Source organism: Dinoponera quadriceps, unplaced genomic scaffold (assembly GCF_001313825.1).
Source record: "Dinoponera quadriceps isolate SergipeBrazil2010 unplaced genomic scaffold, ASM131382v1 scaffold2723, whole genome shotgun sequence".
In the NCBI taxonomy this organism is placed as follows: domain Eukaryota; kingdom Metazoa; phylum Arthropoda; class Insecta; order Hymenoptera; family Formicidae; genus Dinoponera; species Dinoponera quadriceps.
In genome coordinates, this window is record NW_014556868.1 from 670,750 (window position 1) to 693,787 (window position 23,038).

Sequence of the window (23,038 nt, forward strand, 5' to 3'; positions counted from 1 at the left end):
TGGAGGGAGGAGTACACTTTCTTATCAGGATCCGATTTGAATTCTGACTCGAATCCTCGCGATTCACTTGAAGAGACTGAGAAGACTGGATTGCCGGATGAACAATCCGTCCAGAGGACACGAAAACAACGGGTCGTTCATTATTTGAGGAAAAAGTTTCAGCGTGGGCAACTGATCGAATGTTTATCTTGCAAGGAAACCATGTAGACGAGAAGGTGGTATTAATGAGGAATTAATTCATCCGTATGAGTCAATGAGCAAACAGCAGGAAGCGGTAGACCGGATTTTGTCGAAAGAAAAATAACTGAATTTTGCAGATCTCCCGACAATAAACATCAACTGATTTCTGAAGGCCGGCGTAACGAAGCGAGCAGCGATCGACATGTGACACAGGATTGCATGCTGAAAAAAAACACGCCTCTTACTATCACATTATATGTTACGGATACAATGAAAGTTTTCAGACACTCTGTATAACAATGTAATAATAAAAATGCAACATAAATAAATAAATAAGTATGATAAATAAGTATGATATTTAGATTGTAATAAAAAAGTACAGTAAAGGACAATCTGAACGTTACCGAAAAATCTTAGCTCCTACGTAAGAAAAGCCAACTCTGTGAATTTTAGTCGCTTCTTGTTTAAAAGTTATTGTAACCCGGAAATTTTTATATTAAGATTATCATTTCTTAATATTTCTAAAGTCTATTTGATTAAAGGGCTCCACATTTCTAACCCATTCTTTGTGCGTGTATTCTGCGTCCTCTCGTGATTTCGATCCTGAAATGGTCCATCCATGCTCCTCCTTTACGGAAATAATTAAGTATCGGCCAAATAATTACTGAAATACCGTCAGTATTCAATCACTGTAAATTTCCTTGTAATTCTGAATATGAAATTTCTGTAAAGGCACGATGCGTCACTAATCGTACATGATAATGACACGCGTTACAGGGAGTCCCGTTTGTCGTGATAAAACTTGAATTCCTCATTGGGGTTCTCCAAATTGATAAGTAACATTGTACTTCCTGCGTTAATTATCGTTGTACTTTCCGTATTAAGTAATACGATAAGAAATTCATGCTGGTTAAGGGAAATTTATCGTTGGAATAATTTGAAGATATTTTATTTTACACAACGTGCGCCTCCCTTCTCCGAGTTTGCCTTTTAAAAACAGCTTCGCCTTTTAAAAACAGATTATTGGCAAATTTGGTTTCGTCAATGAACTTTTCTGTTCGGCAAGAATTTTGCGAGATGATTACACGTGTCATGATTTTCTCATTTTTAACGCGAATTACTCCGATCGCATTTTTTTTCTTTACTTTCCGTATTACGTAATGTCGTAACAATAAACGTTTACGTTTGAAGAAAACGCCATTTCCTTGACAATTTAACGCTCGTGACGGGGAATGAAATAAACCCGATAGATTTACGATATTTCTAATCACGATGTTTCTCTCGTGTAGATCTCTTAGGTGAAACGAGACACGCGAATACACATATGTCGATTTATTAGTTATAGAATATACGAAGCGTTTCCGAGATTTTCAAGGGAGAGGAATAACATTATCGTCTACTTTGCGTCATTTACGTTTTTTTCATTTTACACATACATGTATACGCGTTCTTATTAAATGTAGCGATTAAACGTAGTGATAGAACATCCTGTCGAGAAGATAAATCGTACTTCCTCGCTCACGTCTGCCGTATGTGATGATACAACTTATTTTATCGTAATATATATAAAGCGTACCGCTCATTCGTGGTATTCACTCTTGGGAATTCGTAGTTAGCACAACGTAATAATTATGTTGCGATATCTGCGATATCTGTTGGTGCTTTTGTGCGTAACATCATATTGCGTGGCAGATCAGTCTGACACTACGAACAGTTTGCAAGGTAAATTAACGAATATTATTGCGTCTCGAAGCTCATTTTCGAGAACATATTTATCGCATTTGGATATTAGCGTTATTAGCTGAAAACGTTTAGAAAGTAAGAGTGCAATTTAAGCATTTTATAATTGCACTAACAATTATATAATCGACAATTAAATATAATTCTAGATTAAATATATCTTTAACACATTCGCTGTTTCGTCTGTCGTTTTCACGTTGAAATTCTATTCAAAATCGCCGTATATAAGATGTTTTATACGAACGGTTTGCTTGAGGCTAGCTTAGGTGTGGTTAAGTTAGATTTTGACAGAGAGCAGTAGTGATAGGGACAGTCAAGTTGATTGATATGTATCGGAAACGCGCGCATGGATGTGCCTTCCGCTAATTATAACCAATATACAACGTACTTTCTTCACAATTCCGACTTTTCACTTCCTGCCAGACCTTGACGCCGTTGTAAGCCAATCTTTTGCAGCCGTAGGCAAGTCATTATGCGACAGTGATCCGAATATGGGCGCGTTACAGCAACTGCTGTGCTCGTCCCAGAACGGTCAGCGTATGGATTTCGGGCAGCAAATCATTTACATCAACAGGCCGCCGCAGTGGAGAACGCACAAAGCTGTCAATCTCCTGGACAAAGTAGGAAGCGATTACCTCGTCACACCCGGCATAGGCGCTCATAAACTTCACATTCGCAAGCTACCGTGGAACCGCGCCCGTAGAACTTGCATCCAAGAAGGGGGTGAGTTTTCTTCACAACAGAGATCAACGAACCGTCGGATATCGCATTCACACTACGGAATCTTTACGGTATCTTCACGGTATTCCGGTCGCTCATTTTGCCGATCAGATTCACCTTATTAACTAAAGTACAAAAGTAACAAGTCGGCCGGATATTCAGTGAGAAATTCGGATGCGTGATGGTTGAACTTAAATTAGACAAATCTCGCTCGGCTTCTCGGAGAGTAATTACCGGTCGAACGGAATGGTTTTATTCACAAATAAATCAATAAGTCAATAATAAAAGTATAAAGACCGACGATTTTTCACAACGGGTTAATGAGACGGATGGTCGTCACAGGTCACCTGGCTATTATCAATTCTAACTCGGAGGAGAAGCTGCTGCTGCGCGTTATGGAGGAGAACAAGATGACCCAGGCGTGGCTCGGTGTGCACGATCTGTACGAAGAGGGCGACTGGAACACGATCTTGGACGAACCCATGGAGTCGTCGGGTTACGCGAAATGGACCACGAAAATCGCTAATTTACCCGATAACGCTGGAGGGAAGCAGCACTGCGGACTCCTTCTGAAGGACGGCGGCATGGACGATTTAGATTGCGCCGCGGGGCAACCCTTCTTCTGTGAGATCAATTTCTGAATCTCAGCGGAAATTCGCGATCGCGCGTCCGATCGCAATATAATGCCGTAATGACGCCGTAACGACACGCGATTCGCCGAAGATTACGATTTATAACGACGATTACACGGACTGTGCAATTAAGGTCGGATTAACAGCGCCGATAACGCAAAGCATATATGCGGATTGCGTGATTATGATCAGAGGTAGTGCGGGTGTTACGGGATGGCCTAAGATTTTTTCAAGATCGAATCGAAAACTGTTAAAAAGAACCGAATTCGTTTTCACTTGTAATGCCAAGTGTGTCGGAATATCTTGTTTGTCTTGCGAAGAAAGAATTTTTCGCGTATTTCGGTGAATATTAATGATCGAACAGTTGATAATAATTATTATATTATCGTCTATTATAAATTTATATTTATATATCTTCTGTTATAATAATACAATGTCATATTCCGTAATACCCGGCATCGCCATTTACCTTTTTATATAATGAATTATGTATTATATTGTAATGAAAATGTACACCATATCCCACACGGCAGAAATGTCCGGAATACATCATAGGGATATCTCTGTTGTGTGCGATATCTCTGCTGTGTGGTGAGTGACACTAGTAGAATACATTAAAGTTATATCTTAGTTTTACTGGTTACGTGAGGAAAGGCGACTAAGAATCTGTGAAGCAGATTGATTGTTAAGTAAAAGTTGCGAAACTTACCCCATGAAAATAGCGAGACTAACTGAATTTGATCGCCGTCGTAACGAATATGCAGTAATAACGATGGTTTCGCTATAACAAAATTATTTTTCTCCATGCAAACTGAAACTAAAATTTGTCTCTTATTAACTGCCGTTTTAAGTTTCTTGATATTCATTATTTTTGTTTTCAGTGCATAATAACGAACGTAGTAATTGTTCAGCTAGAGGGAGAAAAATTCTTTGACGGCACAGCAAATTGTTTGTTATCATAATCATAACAGAAATATTTGTTACGTGGAAAAAAATAATTTTGCCGTTGCAGCAAAACGTCGTTGCGACAGCAATGAAATTCCGTTGGCATAATTAGTGATTAACACTCTTAACCAATTTTTTCCTGTCCAAACGAATCTTTTTAAATAACAAACAATTGGTTGCCCCAGCAACAAATTTTCCTCCATGAACGATCGGTGGCCATCGACTTTAGTCGACGATCTTTAGTCGACCGAAGGAAATTATTTCAATTCACGTCCGAAGTGCGCGCCCGTGATTACTCATCTTCGCGGAGATTGTTTTCCAATCGAAGTGAAATAAAGAGGAACTTGAGACTCGATAACGGGATAAATATTGTTATTTCTGCAGGACACGTACAATTCGAGCATTATATCGGCGAGACCGTTCGATCGTGTTTCGTGGTAAAAGAATGGATGCGTAAGACGAGGTTGCGCCGAGGAGTCAGTCATTCATGAAACTACGCGAAGATATTATCATTAACATAATGAGAGTCACGTCTGCATTAGATAAGCGCGACGCTTATAAGTTCGGCATAGCACGCAACGGTATTAATAATTGCGCGATAGTCGAGGTGACAACATGAACCGAATCGCTGTTGCTGTCGCGCTATTGTGCGCCCTGTCGTCCACCTTTGCCTTCAGTTTCGAAGACTGCGGTGAGTACACGTACAGCGACAAGAGAAATGTCCATTTTCTATTTTGGCTATCACTCGAAGTTGGCGACGTTGAATTATTAAAGGAAGGTATGCATTTCAAGCGATTTTCAAGTACGGAGGAATTGTTTACTTCTTATCACTCAATTTCACTTGTTTTAAATCCGAAAATAATCAAGATGATTTTGGCATTTGGCGAACATTTTGCAAGCATATTTTAAAAATAGAAAAGCAACGGTTTAATCTACCGTTATTTATTTACGTTGATTTTATCCGGATACTAAGATTATTTTGATTGTGACTTTCGGAGTCAGCAAATGAAATTAAATGTAAAAAGGTGTACATAATAATCTGTGCGTACTCCCAAAATCGCTTGAAATGCATACCCTACTTCAGTTACTAAATTAAAACTGAAAATCAGACGTTAAATCGCAATTTAACAAAGAGAAAATAGATGACCGTTATATTTTTTGACTCGATCTCGAGAGAATTGTACTCTATAAATTAAAAAAAAATTGTATTTACAAATTTTTAACTTAAATTAAAGATTTTAATCACAATTTTGACAGATATTTATATTTATAAATTTTTAACTGAATTTTGATCCTCCATTCGAATTTTACTTCGAAATGGCGTTGCCCTTGAAATTAAGAAATGTAATTTTGTCGAAAAATGTTTTCTCTTTTTGCTTGTCGATCGAAACTTTAATTCTAATTTTAATTTTAATTTCAGTTAAAATTTTAGTTAAACTTTAATTTAAATTCTAAGCTTTGATGTTTAATTTCAAACTGGACCATGGAAGTATACAAGTTGCGTTAATAAAATGAGAGATTCTTCGCAGACGAATTTTTCGGTTGAAGAATGTGCAGGCAATCTGTGTCCGCTGAAAATACATTTTCTGACGATTGGGAATTCTCGTGTCTCGATTATGATAGCTTATTATTAATTATCTGTTGCTATTGGAGCTTTCAGTGTTAATTGCACGTTGCAGAAGCGGCGTTCGTATCAAGGACACTTAATTAAAGATTACGTGTTTTAATGGCGTTGCGAATTATTAACAGCGTTACACAGGAACACTGTACTCGCAGCCCTTTAATTACGCGCATGCTTAGAGATGTTTGTCTTCGGAATTGCACGTAATTAATTCGCAGTCTGTGTCGCGTGTAACTCTGCATCATCGCGATATGTAATTAGGTCTCATTAAGAACCCGAGCGTCTTCGTGATTAACTCGCACTATTAATTGAACGTTCGCGATTTCCGTTGGGTTCGAGAATTAGACTGTCCCAACGCTTGAGTTCGCATACTATTATTATTACTGCCTCCCTCTGCCGCCGGGAAATCATTCCTTTGGTTGCATAATTTATCTCGCAAAAACGGACGAGACAACCAGATAAATCAAAAAGAGAGAAAAAAAGAAGAAGAAGAGCACCCAGAAGGAAAGTGAGAAAAATACAAAAGGACATTTATCGTTATTAAGGCTCCTTCTGATTCCCGTAGTCCTGTTTATTGACATCAGAAGGGAGAAAATACTTGCCTAAAGTTAAAACAAAAAGATATGTTCATAAAATGACACTCGATCCTTGACACTTGATTGAACACATTCGCAAAATATTATGAAGACTTTCCTTTTGCACTGTCAGCAATTAACAAACAACCGTAAAATTAACATGACGTGTATGCAACTAACTAACTTAACTATTTTTCGCTAAAGCTTATAACATTTTTGAGAAGAGAATAAATTCTTCTCTTGAATATTGTTTGTTCCAGATTAATCATTATTAAAGAAAAAAAATACCGAGTAATTATTTTTCTTCGCGGTGCAATAATATTCTTCCCTATGTACTGATTAACTTTATTCCGTTGCAGGCTCGGAGGTAGGCAAGTTCGGCGATATATCTATCTCGAGTTGCACCACGACGGACGAAAAATGCATTTTCACACGCGGCAACGATATACAAGTGTCCCTTAAATTCACGCCAAGTTAGTAGTTCACGCTCCAGCGTCGCTCTATCGCTTAATTCGAATTATCTAATTCAATTAGCCGTTGGCGCCCGATAAAAAGCTATTTATGATTGCCATTTCCTTTTTGTAAGGTAAAGACACCTCGACGGTAGAAGCGCGCGCTTTCGGTGTGATGCTCGACGTGCCGGTACCGTTTCCTCTGGAAAAGCCCGATGTGTGCAAGGATGGCGGTCCCGGAGTCAAGTGTCCTCTGACTAAGGACCAAGAATATGAGTACACAACCACGTTCGCTGTAGACAAGGCCGTGCCTGCGGTAATATTTCGTTTGCGATTTTGCCTTGATTAAGACAGCTCAAAAATGTCTTCGGATAAAATTCCGCTCGAAAAGTACAGTCACATCCGAGTCTTTTAAATTTGCGAGTGATTTTGTACTCGTAGAGAGTGCACGGTGAAAAATGTAGTCTCACAAACGGTCCACCTAAACTTATTTAAGTTACTTTAACAATGTGAATATGTGAAAAAATAAAGTGTTGACAAAGATAAATTTGTTAACATATTTGTTTACTTATTCTGTATATTCACCTCATGTTAAAATAACATAGATTTAAGTGGACTGTTTGCAGAAACAAAATTCTTTATTATGCATATTCTTTTATCGTCGAGTAAGTATTTCCATTTGAAATTGAAGAACAAATTATATATTCTATCTTCTGAAACAAATTCCTTCTAGTTGAATGAAACCCTCACTTGTCGATCGATTAAAAATTTACTCTACATTCGGGTCAACGATCTAGTCTTGCAATTCTAAGTAGCAGTATTTTCACTGCTATTTCGAATTTGCGCACGTTTTGAATGGAATTTCACTTCAAGAAATCGAGAGAATATTCTTGAAATTATTCAGCGTACAATTCCTGCGAATTCTGTGTTCTCACTTCGTCACTCTCTTTTTAATGCTTATTTTTACTTTGCTTTTTAGTTGAGCATCGACGTTTTGTTGCAATTTATAAACGACAACGATGAGAAGCTGATGTGCGTGAAATTCCCGGTGAAGATCACGTAAAGGACTTGCGGCACTTCCGTGGCTCGCATTATGAAGAATAATCATAGCAATTTGGTGGCGAGAGATGAATACATGCACAGGTGCAACTATGAAATGTAGATGACGGATTTCATTATCCACATTTCTCCGCAACGCATATCGAAGTATTAACTCAATGCAAATTCTATTGAACAAAATTGTGGAATAAATAAACAGACAGAGATAGTTCCACTGATACGCACGGAGTTGTGTATATTTTTATATTTTGCATCTTTAGTTCTATGTATGTTGTGAGAGAGATCTCTAGATTTATGTACATACTTCAATATATTGGTGACCATCATTATTACTGCGTCTCATAGAGTTTCTTATAAAACACAATTAATTATATTTGATAAATCGATTGTGAAAAATAGTCTAATAGAGAATTAATGAAACGAGGTAAAATACAGGGTGTTTCAGGATCCATGGGGCAAACTTCAGAGGATAGTAGTTTCTCACGAAGAGAACTAATTTTTGTCAAGGAATCCATATATCCTTCGACGTGTCCTTGTTTGGACCGCCTGTGAGATAGGCAACCAGTCGATTATTATCTGTTTTAATGGACACGACTCCGATAAATTACTTTTACCTTGACATATGTTGTCGGAAACATCCTCTCCTGATTAACCTCCGAGAGGTTTTAGTCGGCGGTCTTTGTTTATTAAAATGTGATTAACTAAAAGATTTTTCAGACAAAGTTCAAATAAAGTTGGCAATTTAAATCATTTGTCTTCTCACGCGCCCTTTTCACTTTTATCGTTTATTTTATAATAAACTGTTTAATAAACAATAAACGACGGTTATAATATTTAGAAAGATGTTTAGAAAACCTTAATTAGCAGACAACCGAACACACAAATGTGGTAATTCACAATTGTGGTAATTAGAAAAATTAAGAACGGGTTGGCTTAAAAACTGTTTTTTTTTTTCATTTTTTAACGTATTTCTCCGACTTACTTAACTTTTATTATTTTGACACAATGTAGGACAAACCTACTGTAATTTAGCACACTGGCATTATCCTAAAAGTGGGAGATTAACGTTTAATAGACGGTATGCTTCGAGCAAGCGACAGTAACGACGACATAGAATTTGTGAAAACATCGTCGATAATGTATCTAACAATTTCGTCCGCATATTTTTGCGCCGTGATGTGCTCTTATTACGTATCATGCGTCGCTTATTTTTACAAGGACTGTGGTGAGTACGCCGTGTCATTCTCGTCAGTAATAAACACGCGATCCTCTTGTAAGTGGATTGTAATTTATTAGGGCTGTCTTCGTAAACACGCTTTTGCTCCGAAAAAGAAATTTCTCCATGATAAAAGAGGAAGAAACGAAGATATCTTTGTGCTGATACGCGATTTTTTTGTACAACAGGCGTCAATTATGTTTCAATATTTATTTCACTTATTAAGGCACGTTATTATGAAACGGTCCGAAATGGATTTCGATCAGAATAATTTCGTTTTCTCTAAAAGACGCGATAGAAATTCAGAGAATAACTGAACAATTCGAATAGGAATCTATTCCTAATAATTCCACCATACGTGCCTCCATAATATGTGCTTAGGTTAGGGAAAGTTAATCTGAAGTTTTTAAGTTAATTTATTAATATCGTTTTTTTTTCAAAGTAACTCGTTAATGTGGCTCATTAGTCATTTGGAAAAATAACTTGTTATCCTTATCGTTATTCAAGAAGCAACGTCGTGATTTCCATTGCAATTTTTCATCAAGATTCAAAGATTCTTCTTCTTTACGTTTCACTACCGCTCATTCCATGCTCACGTGTATTTTATGTGTACAAAACATTGACGAAGCTTATTTTCGGTATAGTTACTCAAGTAGCGTGATCATGTTATCGTTACTATTATTATTAATGGTAAAAAACTTTTATCAAGTTATTAACAAAAAAAGGCTTAACCGTAACTACGTTGTAACTTGTTACTTTTCGCAACCTTGACATAATTATTATTATATAATATATTACCAACTAGCCTCGGTGTCTTCTATCATTTTCTTATAATTGTAAGAAATATTTTGTTATCTTTACAACAAGTCGAAAAAGGAGAAAAAAATGCAATCTTTGTTATCTTTATAATAAGTCGGGAAAGGAGAAAAAAATGCAAACCTTTTGCTTATTCTTCTTGTTCTCAACATTGGCGTGGCAATGCAAAAATGTTCGTACTTTTCCTATATTTTCAAGCTTCAGGAAGAAAACGGTAGGAACCGGTTTCTTCCAATATTTTCCCGGTTTTATTCGAGCCTACGGAACATTAAAAAGCCTGTGTGTATTTATTAATTTTTATTTGATATTAGACATCAATATGTAATATTAAATTAATATTTATTTATCCTTCATTTTAGGCTCAACATTAGCCGTATATGCATTTGGTTCAGTTTCGGGCTGTGAAATGAACTTAAAATACTGCCACCTTTCATCATTTTGGCCTCATGGCAATAAACTTCAAGTTACCATCAGATTTATGCCAAGTATTCAAAAGAATTAATAATTAATAATTATTTTAAATTTAATATCCACGATTTATTCTGATATGTTTCCTCTACAGCTACTGACATCCCACAAGTTAATGCTCGTGCGTATTACATAAAGTCCAATGAAACTGTACCGATAAGTCAACCTGACGTCTGCAAAAATCTTGCTAGCGGAATAGTGTGTCCTTTGAAGAAGGATCGGCAGTACACTTACACTTCTATGTTTCGCGTAACTAGAATCTCGGTGAGTGTCGTAATTTGTAATCATTGATTTTTTGAGATGAATCCTGACAAAACTGACTGAGTGATTCTCGTTGTCTTCAGAATGATTGCTTAGAGATGAAGTGGGAACTTGTGGACGCGCAAGGAGAGAAAATAGTATGTTTAATATTTCCTTTTAAAACTGGGATTACAATGGATCATTTATATATACACTGTATTCCGCCGAAAGTTTGTACAAACAGAGTCCGTATAAATTAGTAAGAAGAACTGATTCAACTTTCTTTGTAATTCTAATGCTTGCCAATTAAAAGACCCAATTGTTCTCAAATTTTCGTTTTCTCGATCATTCAAAATCTGATAAAAAATTGAACATTGAAAACTTTACATTTTTCTTGCGTGTCGCGTGCATGCATACGTATGTGTGTGCTTATATGTGCGAATGCGACTGTACGCGCCAATTTGCACGTTATTTCGAAATTGTTCTATTGATACGTTAAAGTTGAACATTAGAAACCTTTACCGTAATTTAAAGCGCGTCGAGGCCAAAATAATAATAATAATAAACAGGTGCCATTTATTTATCTATAGGACGCAATAAAATCTTCCAGTTCCGACGATAGCCGCGAGTCTGCTGATTAAAATAACGTTTTCATTTTTCCATTTCAGTCCACTGGTCTGATATCCAATTAATTGCACGCGAATCGGAGGTCCGATAGCTTCATTTTACAAAGAAAAAATATAAAAGGACGGGAAGAAATTTTGGAAAATATTTATCCACTTTTCCAGAAAATATTCTTAAAAACAGCTTTAAAACGGCGCGATGCGAAACCCCTTAATAGAAAACCCCCTTAAGATTGAAGCGAAATGACAGATGATTGGTCACCCCTCCTATGCTTCTTTTTCCGTCCCGCTTTTCCGTTCTGCCTTTCTGTTCTACGTGGAACGGCACCCTAAGAGGAAAGTTATCGCATTAGATTCTTTAGTATATGACGCGGCACGGGGAAGAGGACAAAGGCGACACTGCGGCGCGTCCCGAAGCGGCAGCATTAGTAGCCATACGCAAGCCGTGCAAGTATCTTCGATAATGATGAATCGAGCAGTTACATCTGTACTCTTTTGTGCCGTGTTGTGCTCTTGTTACGCGTCGAGTGTCGCGTACAGGGATTGCGGTAAGTATATCGTGCCATTCTCGTCAATGATGAGTCGTGCTTGGGCTCCTCTCGCAAGTGGGTCAGATTTATTAGGGTTGCCTTCGAAAACGCGCTTTGGTTTCAAAAGGGAAAAGAAAAGAAAGAAACGGAGGAACGTCTATTTCATTGATCCGCATCTTTCGTATATTAGGTGTCATATGCTTTAATATTTACACCGGAAAAGTTACTTTTTATGAGTCATTTAATAAAATATTGTTTCTTAGAGAAGAGAAATCTTGTTTTCACCGTTGTTCGTCAGTCATTTTACTCATTTTTTTACTCATTATTTTGAAAAATAGCTCGTCATTCTTGTCATTATTTAAGAAGTGGAAGTATTTTTCCAATTACCCTTATTACTTTCCATCAAGTTTTGAATGTATCTTTTATGATTTGCTGTCACTCATTTCATGTGTACATGTTCTATGTGTAAAAAATAACGACGAAATATTTCTAATGGTAGCGGCATTGTTACATGTTATTTTTCAACCCTGACTTAATCGTTGTTTTTGCTATTTATTGCCATTAAAAGATCGGTTATCTTACTTTTACGGGTTTTCACATTGTGTTGCATCTAACGTAGATTTGAAGTATTATTATATTGTTCAATATATTTAATTAATTTATTAATTGCTTAATATATTTAATTAAATATCATATTGTTATATTATATATACACAATGTTTATTTGTGTCGATGTTTATCTATGGTTGCGTGCCGATATTCACGGCAAAATCTATAGTATGTGTGACATGAACTATAGATTTTCAGTATTGCCAGTGAACATCGGAACTCAGCCTATGTTTATGTTCTTCATGTTTTCTTTTAAAACTACTGTCATAATATTATTACATGTGAGATTAGTCATAGCACTGAACCCAGATAACCAAGTGTGATGAGCATTTTCAGCAAATTAATGCACAGCACGTGTTGTTACACATTTGCTGTAGGAAAGACCGGATCTGGTTGTCACTTTTTACATATTGATTAAAAGGAAAAGTCGTGTGCAATATCTCATAATATTGTATACATTATAATGTAGCCACATCCTTTAGATAAAAGAAAAAAAATATTAATCTTATATATATTTATGCACAAAGGAGTTACTTAATTGTAAACAATTTGTTGCGCAAATGTGACATCTGATCCCATATCCTGGGTCAATTGTCACGTATTTTTTATGTAGATAAAGCAAGAATATAATTAGTTATAAGAATAAAGATAGTTTAAACGTGGCCTTTTAATATTTAATTTTACAAGGCTGACTTAAAAAAATTATATATGTATTTATATATCACATCATTAATAAAAAAGACATAAATTATTTCTTTTATAGAAACTTAAGTGCGTAATTAAACTAATTAAATTTACTTTAACAACATTCGGCGATCGGTATATGTACGCCTCCACGCACATGCATAAGGAATGTCACAGCGTGATAGCCAGTCTTACCAGATTTGAGCCAATTCATCCCGAACGTTCATTTACAATAAAAGAGATTATATTTATAAATAATGTTGCGGTGACGATGAATTAAATATTGGAGAAATGAGCAGAAAGTGTAATATTTCTCACAAATCAAGAGACTAGTAATCTTGAAACTAATAGAACATTGGCAATAGAGACGAGAAAATATTTACTCACGTATCTAAATTAGAAGATAAAAATACTTATAAATACCATATATGTAGTGTTTTAGCTATAAGCCGTTTCATACATTCGACTAACACGATATAAGCAAGTTACACTATAAAGGAGAATATTTTCCTTTATTTATTACGTGAGATATAAACTTTGTGACTTCCGACCCGTGTGACTTCTAGACCCGGTCTCCCCTACATTTACTAACATCGACACAGAATGTGTCATGTGTTAAATGCAGCAAAATAAATCCTCATACAAGCGATTGGATGTCGAAATTTCAAGAGACTGTTTGCTCTTCAGTGCAAAGCATCATGACAACAACTGGTGATTCGCAGATCCGTTCGGAGCATATCGTGACGACAACGTGACGGCAAAAATGCAAATGTAACGATGCCCATCCATTGTCGTATATATGCCCTCAAGTAGTGCAACAAATTTGCTGTCAATAAAGTATCAACAGTATGACATAGTTATATAACATAGTGGTTTCAACAAGACGGAGCATCAGCTCATCCTATTAGGATATTACAGATTTTGTCGAATCAAAAATATTCATGCCGATAGATCGGACGTAAAAGATCTGTAGTATAATTAGTTTCATTCACCCGACCTTACGCCCTTAGATTACTTTTTATGAGGTTACGTCAAAGACATTGTGTACTCTGAATCTCCAGCAACTCGTGGTAATATGATCGCTCGAATCACTAGCAACGCTTGGAAACATTTGAGGTACCAAGAAGAGCAGTGAATTGGCACACAGAATTCATCTGTATCGGCGAGTCTAAGGTCAAAATTTCGAACGTTTATTGTAAAAAAACCGAAATACAAGACATATATTTGAATTTTATCTTACTAATTTTATCTTACTATTGCAACTGCTTATCCGATATCCTGAAGATACCTTCCGTCTAAACTGGAAAGATTATTCGAAAGAGCCTGTCGGAATGAACAGATCTAATTTCTGCGATTAATCAGATCTCGATGCTCTGGACAATGGCGAGAGTGATTCTCCGCCGAAAAATACAATCAAGTTTCTTGAGCCTCGCAGTTGTGTGATTAAATTCGTCTTTCGTTCAATGCTATATAATGAGACATTATTTAATAGATCGTGCGTATTAAGTTATGCAGTATTAATTAATCTCTTTAAGATATCAAAATACCGCCACACAACTGGGGATATTAAAAATTAATAACAATGTTACTATATTGATATTATCGGTAATAGGTAATAACGCGTTTGATTAATTATGAGATTGGAATATACTGCGAACAGGTAGCCCGGTTTGCGTTAATTATTTATTTGACGTTCGTTATTAATATATAACATTAAATTAATACTCATTTATTTGATATTCCAGGCTCGACATTGAGTAATGTCACCGAAGTGTCAATTCCGGGCTGCCACGAGATGGACGCAAGGTGCACTCTTATACCTGGCGTTAACATGATGCTGTCCATCAAATTTATACCTAGTAAATATTCGCAAGAATTGGAATACACATTTTTTATTTATTAAATATCAATTTGATACGGTTCAATTAATTGGATTAATCAATTAAATCATATTAAATTTCATTTCGTTCGTAAATTTTATTACGCAAAAATCAATTCGGATTTGATTCAATATTTAACTTGCTTCATTAAATAATCTTAATAGTCTGCTCTGTTTCGAACATAATTTCCACGATTTTCATATATTTCTTCCACAGATGTTGACATCTCACAGGTGAATGTCTTTGCACATGGCGTGGTGTATCACGTCTCTTCACCCCTACCGCTGGACGAACACGACGTGTGCAAAGATCCTTACAGCGGAATACAGTGTCCTTTGGAGAGGGGCCAGGAGTATAATTATATGTACATGCTTTCTCTACACAAGAAAACCCCGGTGAGTATTGTAATTAATAACCATTGATTCTTCGAAGTGTATCTTGACTAAACTGACTAATGTTTCTCTTTATTTTCAGAACTATCGCCTGGACCTTAAATGGGAGTTTCAGGACGCGGAAGGGGAGAAAATAGTGTGTGTAATAATTCCTGTCCAAGTTAGAGTAGTCAAAGATTAACATTTATATTGATTCAATTGTAAAAGTTTGTGCAAGGAAGTGATTTAACCTTTTTGTAATTCCAATTTTTTTAAATAAAAACCAATGATTTTTTTTTTTAATTTTCTTCAATAATTTGAAACGAAGTAACCAAATTGATTTAAATTTCTTTTATATATAACGTGTGTGTGTGCATGCGTGCGTATTGTATGTCAACGGTAATTACCTATTTTAACGAACACAGTTTCGATGATTTATCTTGACCTTGATATATATATTTTATTTGTAACATCCACCTGACTAACCTCCAAAAGGTTTTAGTCGATGGTCCTTATTTATTAAAAAAATGATTAACAAAATAATTTTTTAGATAAAGTTCAAATAAAGTTGACAATTTAAGTAATTCTTCTTCTTCTATTTAAAAGCTTTTCATAATAAGATTTTCATTAAACGGTAAATGATGGTTATAACCTTGAAAAAGATTATTTAGCATAACAATTGTAGAAATGAGAAAAATTAAGAGAAAGGCAGGCTGACCTAGAAATAATTCTTTTCACATTTGTATCATATTTCTGAGATTTCGGTTTTAGCATTTTAACATAATGTACTGCAAACTTACTAAAATTTAACATACTAGCCTTAACTTTCGGTTTTAGCATTTTGGCATAATATATCACGAACCTGTCACGGTTCAACAAACAAATTTGTATATTCTAAAAGTGGGGGACTAACCTTTAATAAGCGGCGCATTTCGAGATGCGGTGACATTAGTAACCGTACGGAAATCGTGCAAACAACGTCCATGATGAATGTAACAATTTCATTCGCACTCTTTTGCGTCGTGCTGTGCTCCTGTTACGCGTGTTGCATCGCGTACCGAAATTGCAGTGAGTTACTCAATAATAAGCTACGTTTGCGATTCTCTCGGAAGTGTATCGGATTTATTAGAATTGTTTGCAAAAGCGCGCTTTTGTTCCCGAGAAGAAAATTTGTTCCTAGTAGACTAGGAAGAGACAAAGGAACGTCTGTTTGGTTGATCCGCGTCTTTCGTACACCAAATGTCATATACTTTATTACTCATTTTAGGATTGGGAATATTACTTTTTATTAATGATTTATTAAAGTCGTTTTCTAAGAGTAACTCGTTACCGTTACTGGTTAATCTTTTTGAAAAGTAATTTGTTATCCTTATTGTTATTCAAGAAACAAAGAAACGTTACGATTGCTGCTATAACTTTTCACCAAGTTTTGAAGATTTTTTTATAATTCGCTACCGCTGATTCCATGTATTATTTTATGTGTATAAATTAACGACAAAAATATTCTCGTCGTTTTTTTCAAAATATCGTTTTGTTATCGTTATTCAAAAAGTTCAATAGCGTTATCATTATTGTTATTAATTGAAATAGTCGTTACGAAGTTGTTATTAAAGAAAAATAACTTTAAAATGGTAACGGCTATTCTAACATTTTATTTTCCAACCTGACATATTTATTATTAGAGGACGGCTGTTTTTGTATTGTTTCCTCTTTTACATCTAGTCGATCGTCTTATTTTGTTTTGTGACCTCACACGTTTTATGTTGCGTTGTGTCTGTTTTATTATATATTAGTTAGATCAACGTGAGTTAGGAGTTAAAAGTGGCAGTACTGAATTCTCGGAAACGGCGGATTGTTAAGCAGAAGACATAAAAATGTTCGTTCCCTGGTGTCAGATATATTTAGAAAACAATGGTAACTACGTGGAAAAATAAAGTAGATATGTACAAGTATTGTATCGGTAATAAAAGTTTTTCCTCTTACTTTGTTTTTCTTTTTAACGTCCGACGAGTCTTCACTTTTAAAATGCGCATTATATTAAATAAATATTTTTTTCTGTTCCAGATTTGCACAATTACACATTAGGCAGAGCTACTAATATCTCGGTTTCGGATTGTAACATAACAGACTCAAGGTGTATCCTTATGCCTGGCAGAAATGCGTTATTGTCCGTCGAATTTATGCCCTGTAAATATTCACAAGATTGGAATATTTCCTTTTCATTTGTTATAAGTTAATTTGATATTGTTAATTACAAAATTTGGATTACTCGGTTAAATCATACGTATTTCATTTGTTCATAAATTTCTTTACGTAGAATTTAATCTGAATTTAACTTAACATTTAATTTGTCTTATTAAATAATTTTAATTATCATTTGCTCCTTCCTAAACGTAATTTCAATGATTGATTTTGACGTGTTTCCTTCACAGACGTTGATGTCGAACAAGTTTATGTGCGTATGTATAGCGTGGTGTCCACTGTTACTGTACCTTTATCGCTGAAGACACCCGATGTATGCAAGGATCCCAACAGCGGAATACAGTGTCCTTTGACGAAAGATCATAAATACAAATATAATAACACAATTGTCATACATGAGGGATTTCCGGTGAGCGTTGTAATTTCCAAACATTGATTTCTCGAAATATCTCGACGATACCGACTAATAATTTTTCTCTTCAGTATTTTTTCTTAGACATTATGTTGGAGTTTGTGAACGGAGGAGGAGAGGCAATAGTGTGTATACTAATTCCTGTCCAAATTGGAACCTTATCAAAGTAGTAGATTTACATTCAGATTAATCCAATGTAAAAGTTTGTGAGAGAACCTGATCTAACTTATTTTGTAATTCTAATGTTTGTTAATTAAAAACTCTTGTTTTCGCAAATTTCCTTTTTCTCGATCATTCAAAATGTAACAACGCAAGATTGATTGAAATTTCTCTACATGTAACGCGTGCTTTCTAAGAGATTGTTTTTGCATGTTTATCCACAACATTTGCAAAACACACGTTTAAGCATAACTTTCCGACAAGAATCGTCCTTATCCAAGTCCCGATATTATAAAGACCGGGTTTTACAAAGAACAATTTTCGAAAAACCGAAATAGATCATACTTACGGGCATTTACATTTACATATAACCGAAGAAGATCCGCATTGGACCGTATTTTTTTCTACACAATTATAATAAAACATTCATATCGCTTGAACAACGGCGGTTTTGGCTCTGACGCAGATTACGTACATTTATTTAATATGTTATAACATATATTGCTCCATAATCACCTCGCTTTTGACTTGCCAACTAGAAAGGAATATTTAACATTCTTTATCTTAATGTTAACATATTTAGCATTCGTGCGATGTGACCGAAAGATTACAGCGAATTGCAGATTCCTACGTGGCGGCCGGCTCGGTCGATATAGCGACAAGACGAGGAGGGAGTTAGCTTTTTAGATTCGCGCCGGTATAGTGGGATGTGCGAGGACAAGAGGGAAGGCGAAGCGGCGCGACGTCGCGCTTCGAGCTTATATGTGTTTACGGCTTCGAGACGAGATATCAGTAGCGGTGCGGAAGCCTTGCAAGCATCGTCGATAACGATGAGTCGAGCGGTTATATTTGCGCTCTTCTGCGCTGTGCTGTGCTCTTGTTACGGGTCATGCGTCGCCTACGTATACGAAGATTGCGGTGAGTACGCTGTATCATTCTCGCCAATAAGGTAAGCCAGAGCGCAGCGATCCTCTCGTAAGTGGATCAGACTTGTTAGAGTCGTCCTTGAAAGCGCGTTTTCGCCCCAAAAAGGGAATTTCTTCTCGCGCTAGAAGACGAAGAAATAGAGGAACGAAGGAACAGAGGAAGGTCGGTTGATTCGCATCTTTTTTACCACGGGAGTCATTTGCGCTTTAATACTTATTTCAATGTTGGGAAATACTTCCTTCTTGCCGATCAGTTTTTCGAAGTAACTCGTCATTCGGCTCGTCGTCGGTTATTTCAGGGAAAATAATTCGTTATTCTTGTCGCTCTTACTCAAGGAGCGGTGAGTCGTCACGATTTCATTTATCCATTTATTTGTTTTCATCAATTGTTGAATATTTCTTTTTTACGTTTTCCTACCCCACATATTTCGTGCATTCTGTGTGCGCCAAGTAACGACGAAATTACCGATTATTTAGCCTAAAAACTTAATTGCGTTATTATTATCGTTACTAATAGGAAAAATCTATTACCGAGTTGTTATGAAAAAAAATAAAATTCTAATTGCCACAGCATTGTGTGTGTCGGTGTAACTGTGTATGTTTTATTTTCCAAAACCTTGACTTATTATTATTATTAAAGCGTAGTTTAGCACATCGAGATAGATACCATCAAATGTAGGTCGAAATAAAATAATTTATTTTCTAGATAAAATTTCGTCCGAACGGCCTTAAGCATAAAATCCGACTAGAAATATCGATCATAGTCATGATTCTCCCATTTTTTTTTTCGCGATAATCGTCTTAGTTATTATTAATTTTGTCATTAATATTTAGATATTAATATTTATAGTAGTATTATTATAAATATATATATTATTATCTTTTAGTATTAATATTAATATTTTAGATAATAATATTTATTATCTTCATGTTTTTTTTGCATTCGAAATATCCTCCTTATCACGTATTCGACGTGTTCGGAAAAGTAGAGGTTTTCGTTTCGAAGAAAAAAATGGCCCATTTTCTTGATCAGCGTCGTCTCAGGCCGGTATTCATAGTATTCCGATATTTAAGATAATCTGAAGTTCATCTTTGGATGCTGTAACTAATGAAGTGATCTGTGTAGCATCTGAAAAACTTGAGATGAACTTTAATACAAGATCTGACTGTAAACACCTCTCCTCTGTTTGTTTTTGCCATCATGATTTAAATTTAATCGACTACGATTAACGGTTTCGACCAATCGCATTGATCGGTCAGCTAATTGGCTACTTGACGATTGGTCAATACTGTTGAGTCAATCGTCGATTAGATTTAAACCTTTAGATGATAGGAACAGGCATTAGTCATGATTTTAGAGAAGATCGATCACGGATCTTCTCCTCTAGCATGAACTCATGCAAGTTCTTCAACTTGAAAGCACTTAGAAATGTTCATTTCTCGTGAACTCACACTCGGAAGAAAAGAGTCACGATCATTCCTTGGAAATTGACTTCTCCTTAATCGTTTAAGTATCGGTGTCCTCTCTTTATCCGATATCCCGAAGATACGTTTCATTCGGAACGTGAAGATAGCTCAGAAAGAGACGATACGATCAGATCGAATTTCAGTGAGTGATCAGATTTCGACGCTAGACGAAGGCGGGAAAGACTTGTACGTCTTCTTCGTGGTCAACGGGAACGCGTTTAGCTCATTGCGAAGTTTCTCCCGCGCATCCGGGATGCTTGTTGGCGGCAAACGTGGCCGTCCGATTCCTCGTTCCCCGTTTTTCCCACGTGAACGCCACGTGTTACGTTATTTTGGTCTCGGAATCGGGAAGTCGTATTCAACGTCCGCAACGTGCATCCAGAACACCTTTGTTACACACTTCAGCCCAAATTTCCCAAACATTTATCTCTCAGGCTTATTCTTCAAGATTTATCCTCCGATATTTTAGTCTCAATCTCGGATCCGCGTTTAGATAAATACCGGAAATATGTAATCTGATAAACTTTGTAACTTTGAAGCATGATATATTGTAAATATCCAGCCTGGCTAACGACAATGTGCGACCAATACATTTTTTTTCAACGTACGCATCATTTCGAGACGAATACGTAGCAGAATTGTTTTCCTACGATGCGCTCGAACAGTATTTCAATTGCTTAGCTCCTGTGTGAAGCTAACGTTTCCGATCGCGCAAACATATTTGTTACACTAAATAATTTCACGATTAAATATTTAATAAACTCTTTCGAAAAAAATATCAACCGCATGTTTAAGTTTACTATTTGCACATATATGGCTTTTTTTGATTATAATATTATTATAATGATATATATACATACATGTATATAATATATACATAATTTTAGAAATTGAGTAGCACTTTCGTTTGACTTTCGAAGTAAATTGTTAATTTTAAACTGTCGTATTGTCACTGAAAATGAGCAGAAAATCGCGATTCACCAAGCTGTGTTGTGTCTCGTGACGATATGGACTATCTCTCGAAATCGGAGATGGTGGGATACTAGCGCGTGTTTCCTCGTGTTATCATATATGTTTAGGTGAGAAAAGTATCAAAATACGTCGTGGCCACAATTCGTGACTGACGAACTTATTTGCGGATTAAGTTATCGATTGCGATAACAATGCATAACAAGTCGTAACGAAGGGTGTGCGACGTTCATTATCGGACATTGGCAGCTTCGCATATCCATGTAAAAAAATCTCACTGAAGTCTCATCTTGTCGTTTGAAAAACTTTCCCGCCGGAAATTACGATCGGGTGTCACGAGACTCGCAATCGCCGAAGTTTAGACTCGTTTGTCCATTGCTATTTAACGAGATGTTATTTAATCGACCATACGCTTTAATGTAGTATTAACTTTATATAATTTATAATATTAATGAAAATAATATTGATAAAATTATATATTTTCATTAATTATTCATTAATTATTTATTGGGTATTCGATATTGATATGTAATATGTAATATTAGATTAATATTCATTTCTTTTTTTATTTCAGGCTCGACGCTAGGCAAGTTCTCGGACGTTTCAGTTACGGGATGTCAAACAACGGACGAAAACTGCGCCTTAAAACGTGGCACTAACGCGACGATATCAATAAAATTTAAACCGAGTAAGTGACTCGAGAGGTCGGAATACTTCCTATTTATTTATTACAAATAAATCCGATATAATCGTTTATTATAAAATTCAGATGAATCAATGAAATCGTATTGTAAACTTTATTATTGATCGTATTTCCTGCATCAAATTTCATTTGATGAAAGTAAATTCACATTTAACTTTAAACTTCCGCTTTATTAAATAATTTCAATTATCATTTGTTCCGTTTTGTGATAATCATAGTTTCTATGATTTACTTCGTTATGTTTCCCCCATAGATGCGCACATCTCACAAGTTCTAATACGTGTGTATGGCGTGATGCTCGATATTCCCATACCTTTCCCGTTGGATAAACCGGATATGTGCAAGGATCCCGACTGCGGAGTGAAATGTCCTCTGGAAAAAGATCAGGAGTACACGTACACGACTACGATGTATGTGCAGAGGAAGTTCCCCTCGGTGAGCGTTGTCTCTTATTATCGTTGATTTTTCAAAATGAATCTCGACGATATTAATTAATGGACTTACTGATTAGTGAATTCTTTATCTTTCGCAGGTAAATGTGTACATTAAGTGGGAATTTGTGGACGACAAAGAAAATAAAATAGTGTGTGTAATATTTCCTGCCAGAATTACAACATAGAGAAAACATATCAAATATATTTAGATTGATTTGATGTAAAAGATTGCGAAAAGAACTGAATCAATGTTTTTTATAATTTATAACTTTCTTGATCCTTAAAAAAAATCTTCGAGTTTTCTCTCAAGTTGTCTTTTCGACAAATCAAAATGTAATAATAAAATTGATTTAAGATATCTACATTGCGGTATAACATAGTGTGTTTGTGTGTGTGACTGTGCAC

The 23,038-nt window shown here is 35.7% G+C and overlaps 5 protein-coding genes across 8 annotated transcripts; all 5 read left to right on the forward strand.

The window, feature by feature from the left end:
* The first annotated feature begins 1,766 nt into the window (after nucleotides 1–1,766).
* On the forward strand, nucleotides 1,767–3,902 carry LOC106748349 (hemolymph lipopolysaccharide-binding protein-like). Of its 2 annotated transcripts, none has more exons than XM_014626777.1 (3): nucleotides 1,767–1,902; nucleotides 2,344–2,643; nucleotides 2,983–3,902. In XM_014626777.1, exons 1-3 carry the CDS (start codon nucleotides 1,812–1,814, stop codon nucleotides 3,279–3,281), a joined length of 690 nt encoding a protein of 229 aa, XP_014482263.1. In that variant the 5' UTR covers nucleotides 1,767–1,811; the 3' UTR covers nucleotides 3,282–3,902. The 2 variants fall into 2 exon arrangements, with proteins under 2 accessions (XP_014482263.1, XP_014482264.1); XM_014626778.1 differs by having other exon boundaries at nucleotides 2,377–2,643.
* Nucleotides 3,903–4,209: 307 nt separating this feature from the next.
* Nucleotides 4,210–8,671, forward strand: LOC106748350 (protein NPC2 homolog). 3 transcript variants are annotated; one of them, XR_001374746.1, is made up of 5 exons: nucleotides 4,210–4,908; nucleotides 6,773–6,886; nucleotides 7,000–7,181; nucleotides 7,845–8,071; nucleotides 8,370–8,671. XR_001374746.1 is itself a non-coding variant. In XM_014626779.1 (4 exons), exons 1-4 carry the CDS (start codon nucleotides 4,833–4,835, stop codon nucleotides 7,926–7,928), a joined length of 456 nt encoding a protein of 151 aa, XP_014482265.1. In that variant the 5' UTR covers nucleotides 4,210–4,832; the 3' UTR covers nucleotides 7,929–8,138. The 3 variants fall into 3 exon arrangements, 1 of the variants encoding a protein (XP_014482265.1); XR_001374747.1 differs by having other exon boundaries at nucleotides 7,845–8,008; XM_014626779.1 differs by lacking the exon at nucleotides 8,370–8,671 and having other exon boundaries at nucleotides 7,845–8,138.
* Nucleotides 8,672–11,638: 2,967 nt separating this feature from the next.
* On the forward strand, nucleotides 11,639–15,664 carry LOC106748352 (protein NPC2 homolog). Its single transcript, XM_014626780.1, has 4 exons — nucleotides 11,639–11,835; nucleotides 14,856–14,969; nucleotides 15,207–15,385; nucleotides 15,465–15,664. The coding sequence occupies exons 1-4, from the start codon at nucleotides 11,751–11,753 to the stop codon at nucleotides 15,561–15,563; spliced, it is 477 nt and encodes a 158-aa protein (XP_014482266.1). The 5' UTR covers nucleotides 11,639–11,750; the 3' UTR covers nucleotides 15,564–15,664.
* A 1,608-nt stretch (nucleotides 15,665–17,272) lies between these two features.
* LOC106748308 (protein NPC2 homolog) lies at nucleotides 17,273–18,145 on the forward strand. The gene is made up of 4 exons (XM_014626697.1): nucleotides 17,273–17,321; nucleotides 17,426–17,548; nucleotides 17,794–17,972; nucleotides 18,047–18,145. The coding sequence occupies exons 1-4, from the start codon at nucleotides 17,273–17,275 to the stop codon at nucleotides 18,143–18,145; spliced, it is 450 nt and encodes a 149-aa protein (XP_014482183.1).
* Nucleotides 18,146–18,858: 713 nt separating this feature from the next.
* Nucleotides 18,859–22,992, forward strand: LOC106748340 (protein NPC2 homolog). Its single transcript, XM_014626761.1, has 4 exons — nucleotides 18,859–19,052; nucleotides 22,071–22,184; nucleotides 22,453–22,634; nucleotides 22,732–22,992. The coding sequence occupies exons 1-4, from the start codon at nucleotides 18,965–18,967 to the stop codon at nucleotides 22,816–22,818; spliced, it is 471 nt and encodes a 156-aa protein (XP_014482247.1). The 5' UTR covers nucleotides 18,859–18,964; the 3' UTR covers nucleotides 22,819–22,992.
* Nucleotides 22,993–23,038: the final 46 nt, after the last annotated feature.

Coding starts and splice junctions, on each gene's coding strand:
- LOC106748340 (XM_014626761.1), top strand. CDS start 18,965: ATGAGTCGAGCGGTTATATTTGCGCTCTTCTGCGCTGTGCTGTGCTCT. Junction 19,053..22,070: donor CTACGTATACGAAGATTGCG/GTGAGTACGCTG, acceptor TTTTTATTTCAG/GCTCGACGCTAGGCAAGTTC. Junction 22,185..22,452: donor ATCAATAAAATTTAAACCGA/GTAAGTGACTCG, acceptor TTTCCCCCATAG/ATGCGCACATCTCACAAGTT.
- LOC106748352 (XM_014626780.1), top strand. CDS start 11,751: ATGATGAATCGAGCAGTTACATCTGTACTCTTTTGTGCCGTGTTGTGC. Junction 11,836..14,855: donor TGTCGCGTACAGGGATTGCG/GTAAGTATATCG, acceptor TTGATATTCCAG/GCTCGACATTGAGTAATGTC. Junction 15,386..15,464: donor CTCTACACAAGAAAACCCCG/GTGAGTATTGTA, acceptor CTTTATTTTCAG/AACTATCGCCTGGACCTTAA.
- LOC106748349 (XM_014626777.1), top strand. CDS start 1,812: ATGTTGCGATATCTGCGATATCTGTTGGTGCTTTTGTGCGTAACATCA. Junction 1,903..2,343: donor CACTACGAACAGTTTGCAAG/GTAAATTAACGA, acceptor ACTTCCTGCCAG/ACCTTGACGCCGTTGTAAGC. Junction 2,644..2,982: donor AACTTGCATCCAAGAAGGGG/GTGAGTTTTCTT, acceptor TGGTCGTCACAG/GTCACCTGGCTATTATCAAT.
- LOC106748308 (XM_014626697.1), top strand. CDS start 17,273: ATGGTAACTACGTGGAAAAATAAAGTAGATATGTACAAGTATTGTATC. Junction 17,322..17,425: donor TATGTACAAGTATTGTATCG/GTAATAAAAGTT, acceptor TTTCTGTTCCAG/ATTTGCACAATTACACATTA. Junction 17,973..18,046: donor TCATACATGAGGGATTTCCG/GTGAGCGTTGTA, acceptor TTTTCTCTTCAG/TATTTTTTCTTAGACATTAT.
- LOC106748350 (XM_014626779.1), top strand. CDS start 4,833: ATGAACCGAATCGCTGTTGCTGTCGCGCTATTGTGCGCCCTGTCGTCC. Junction 4,909..6,772: donor CTTCAGTTTCGAAGACTGCG/GTGAGTACACGT, acceptor ATTCCGTTGCAG/GCTCGGAGGTAGGCAAGTTC. Junction 7,182..7,844: donor TAGACAAGGCCGTGCCTGCG/GTAATATTTCGT, acceptor TTTGCTTTTTAG/TTGAGCATCGACGTTTTGTT.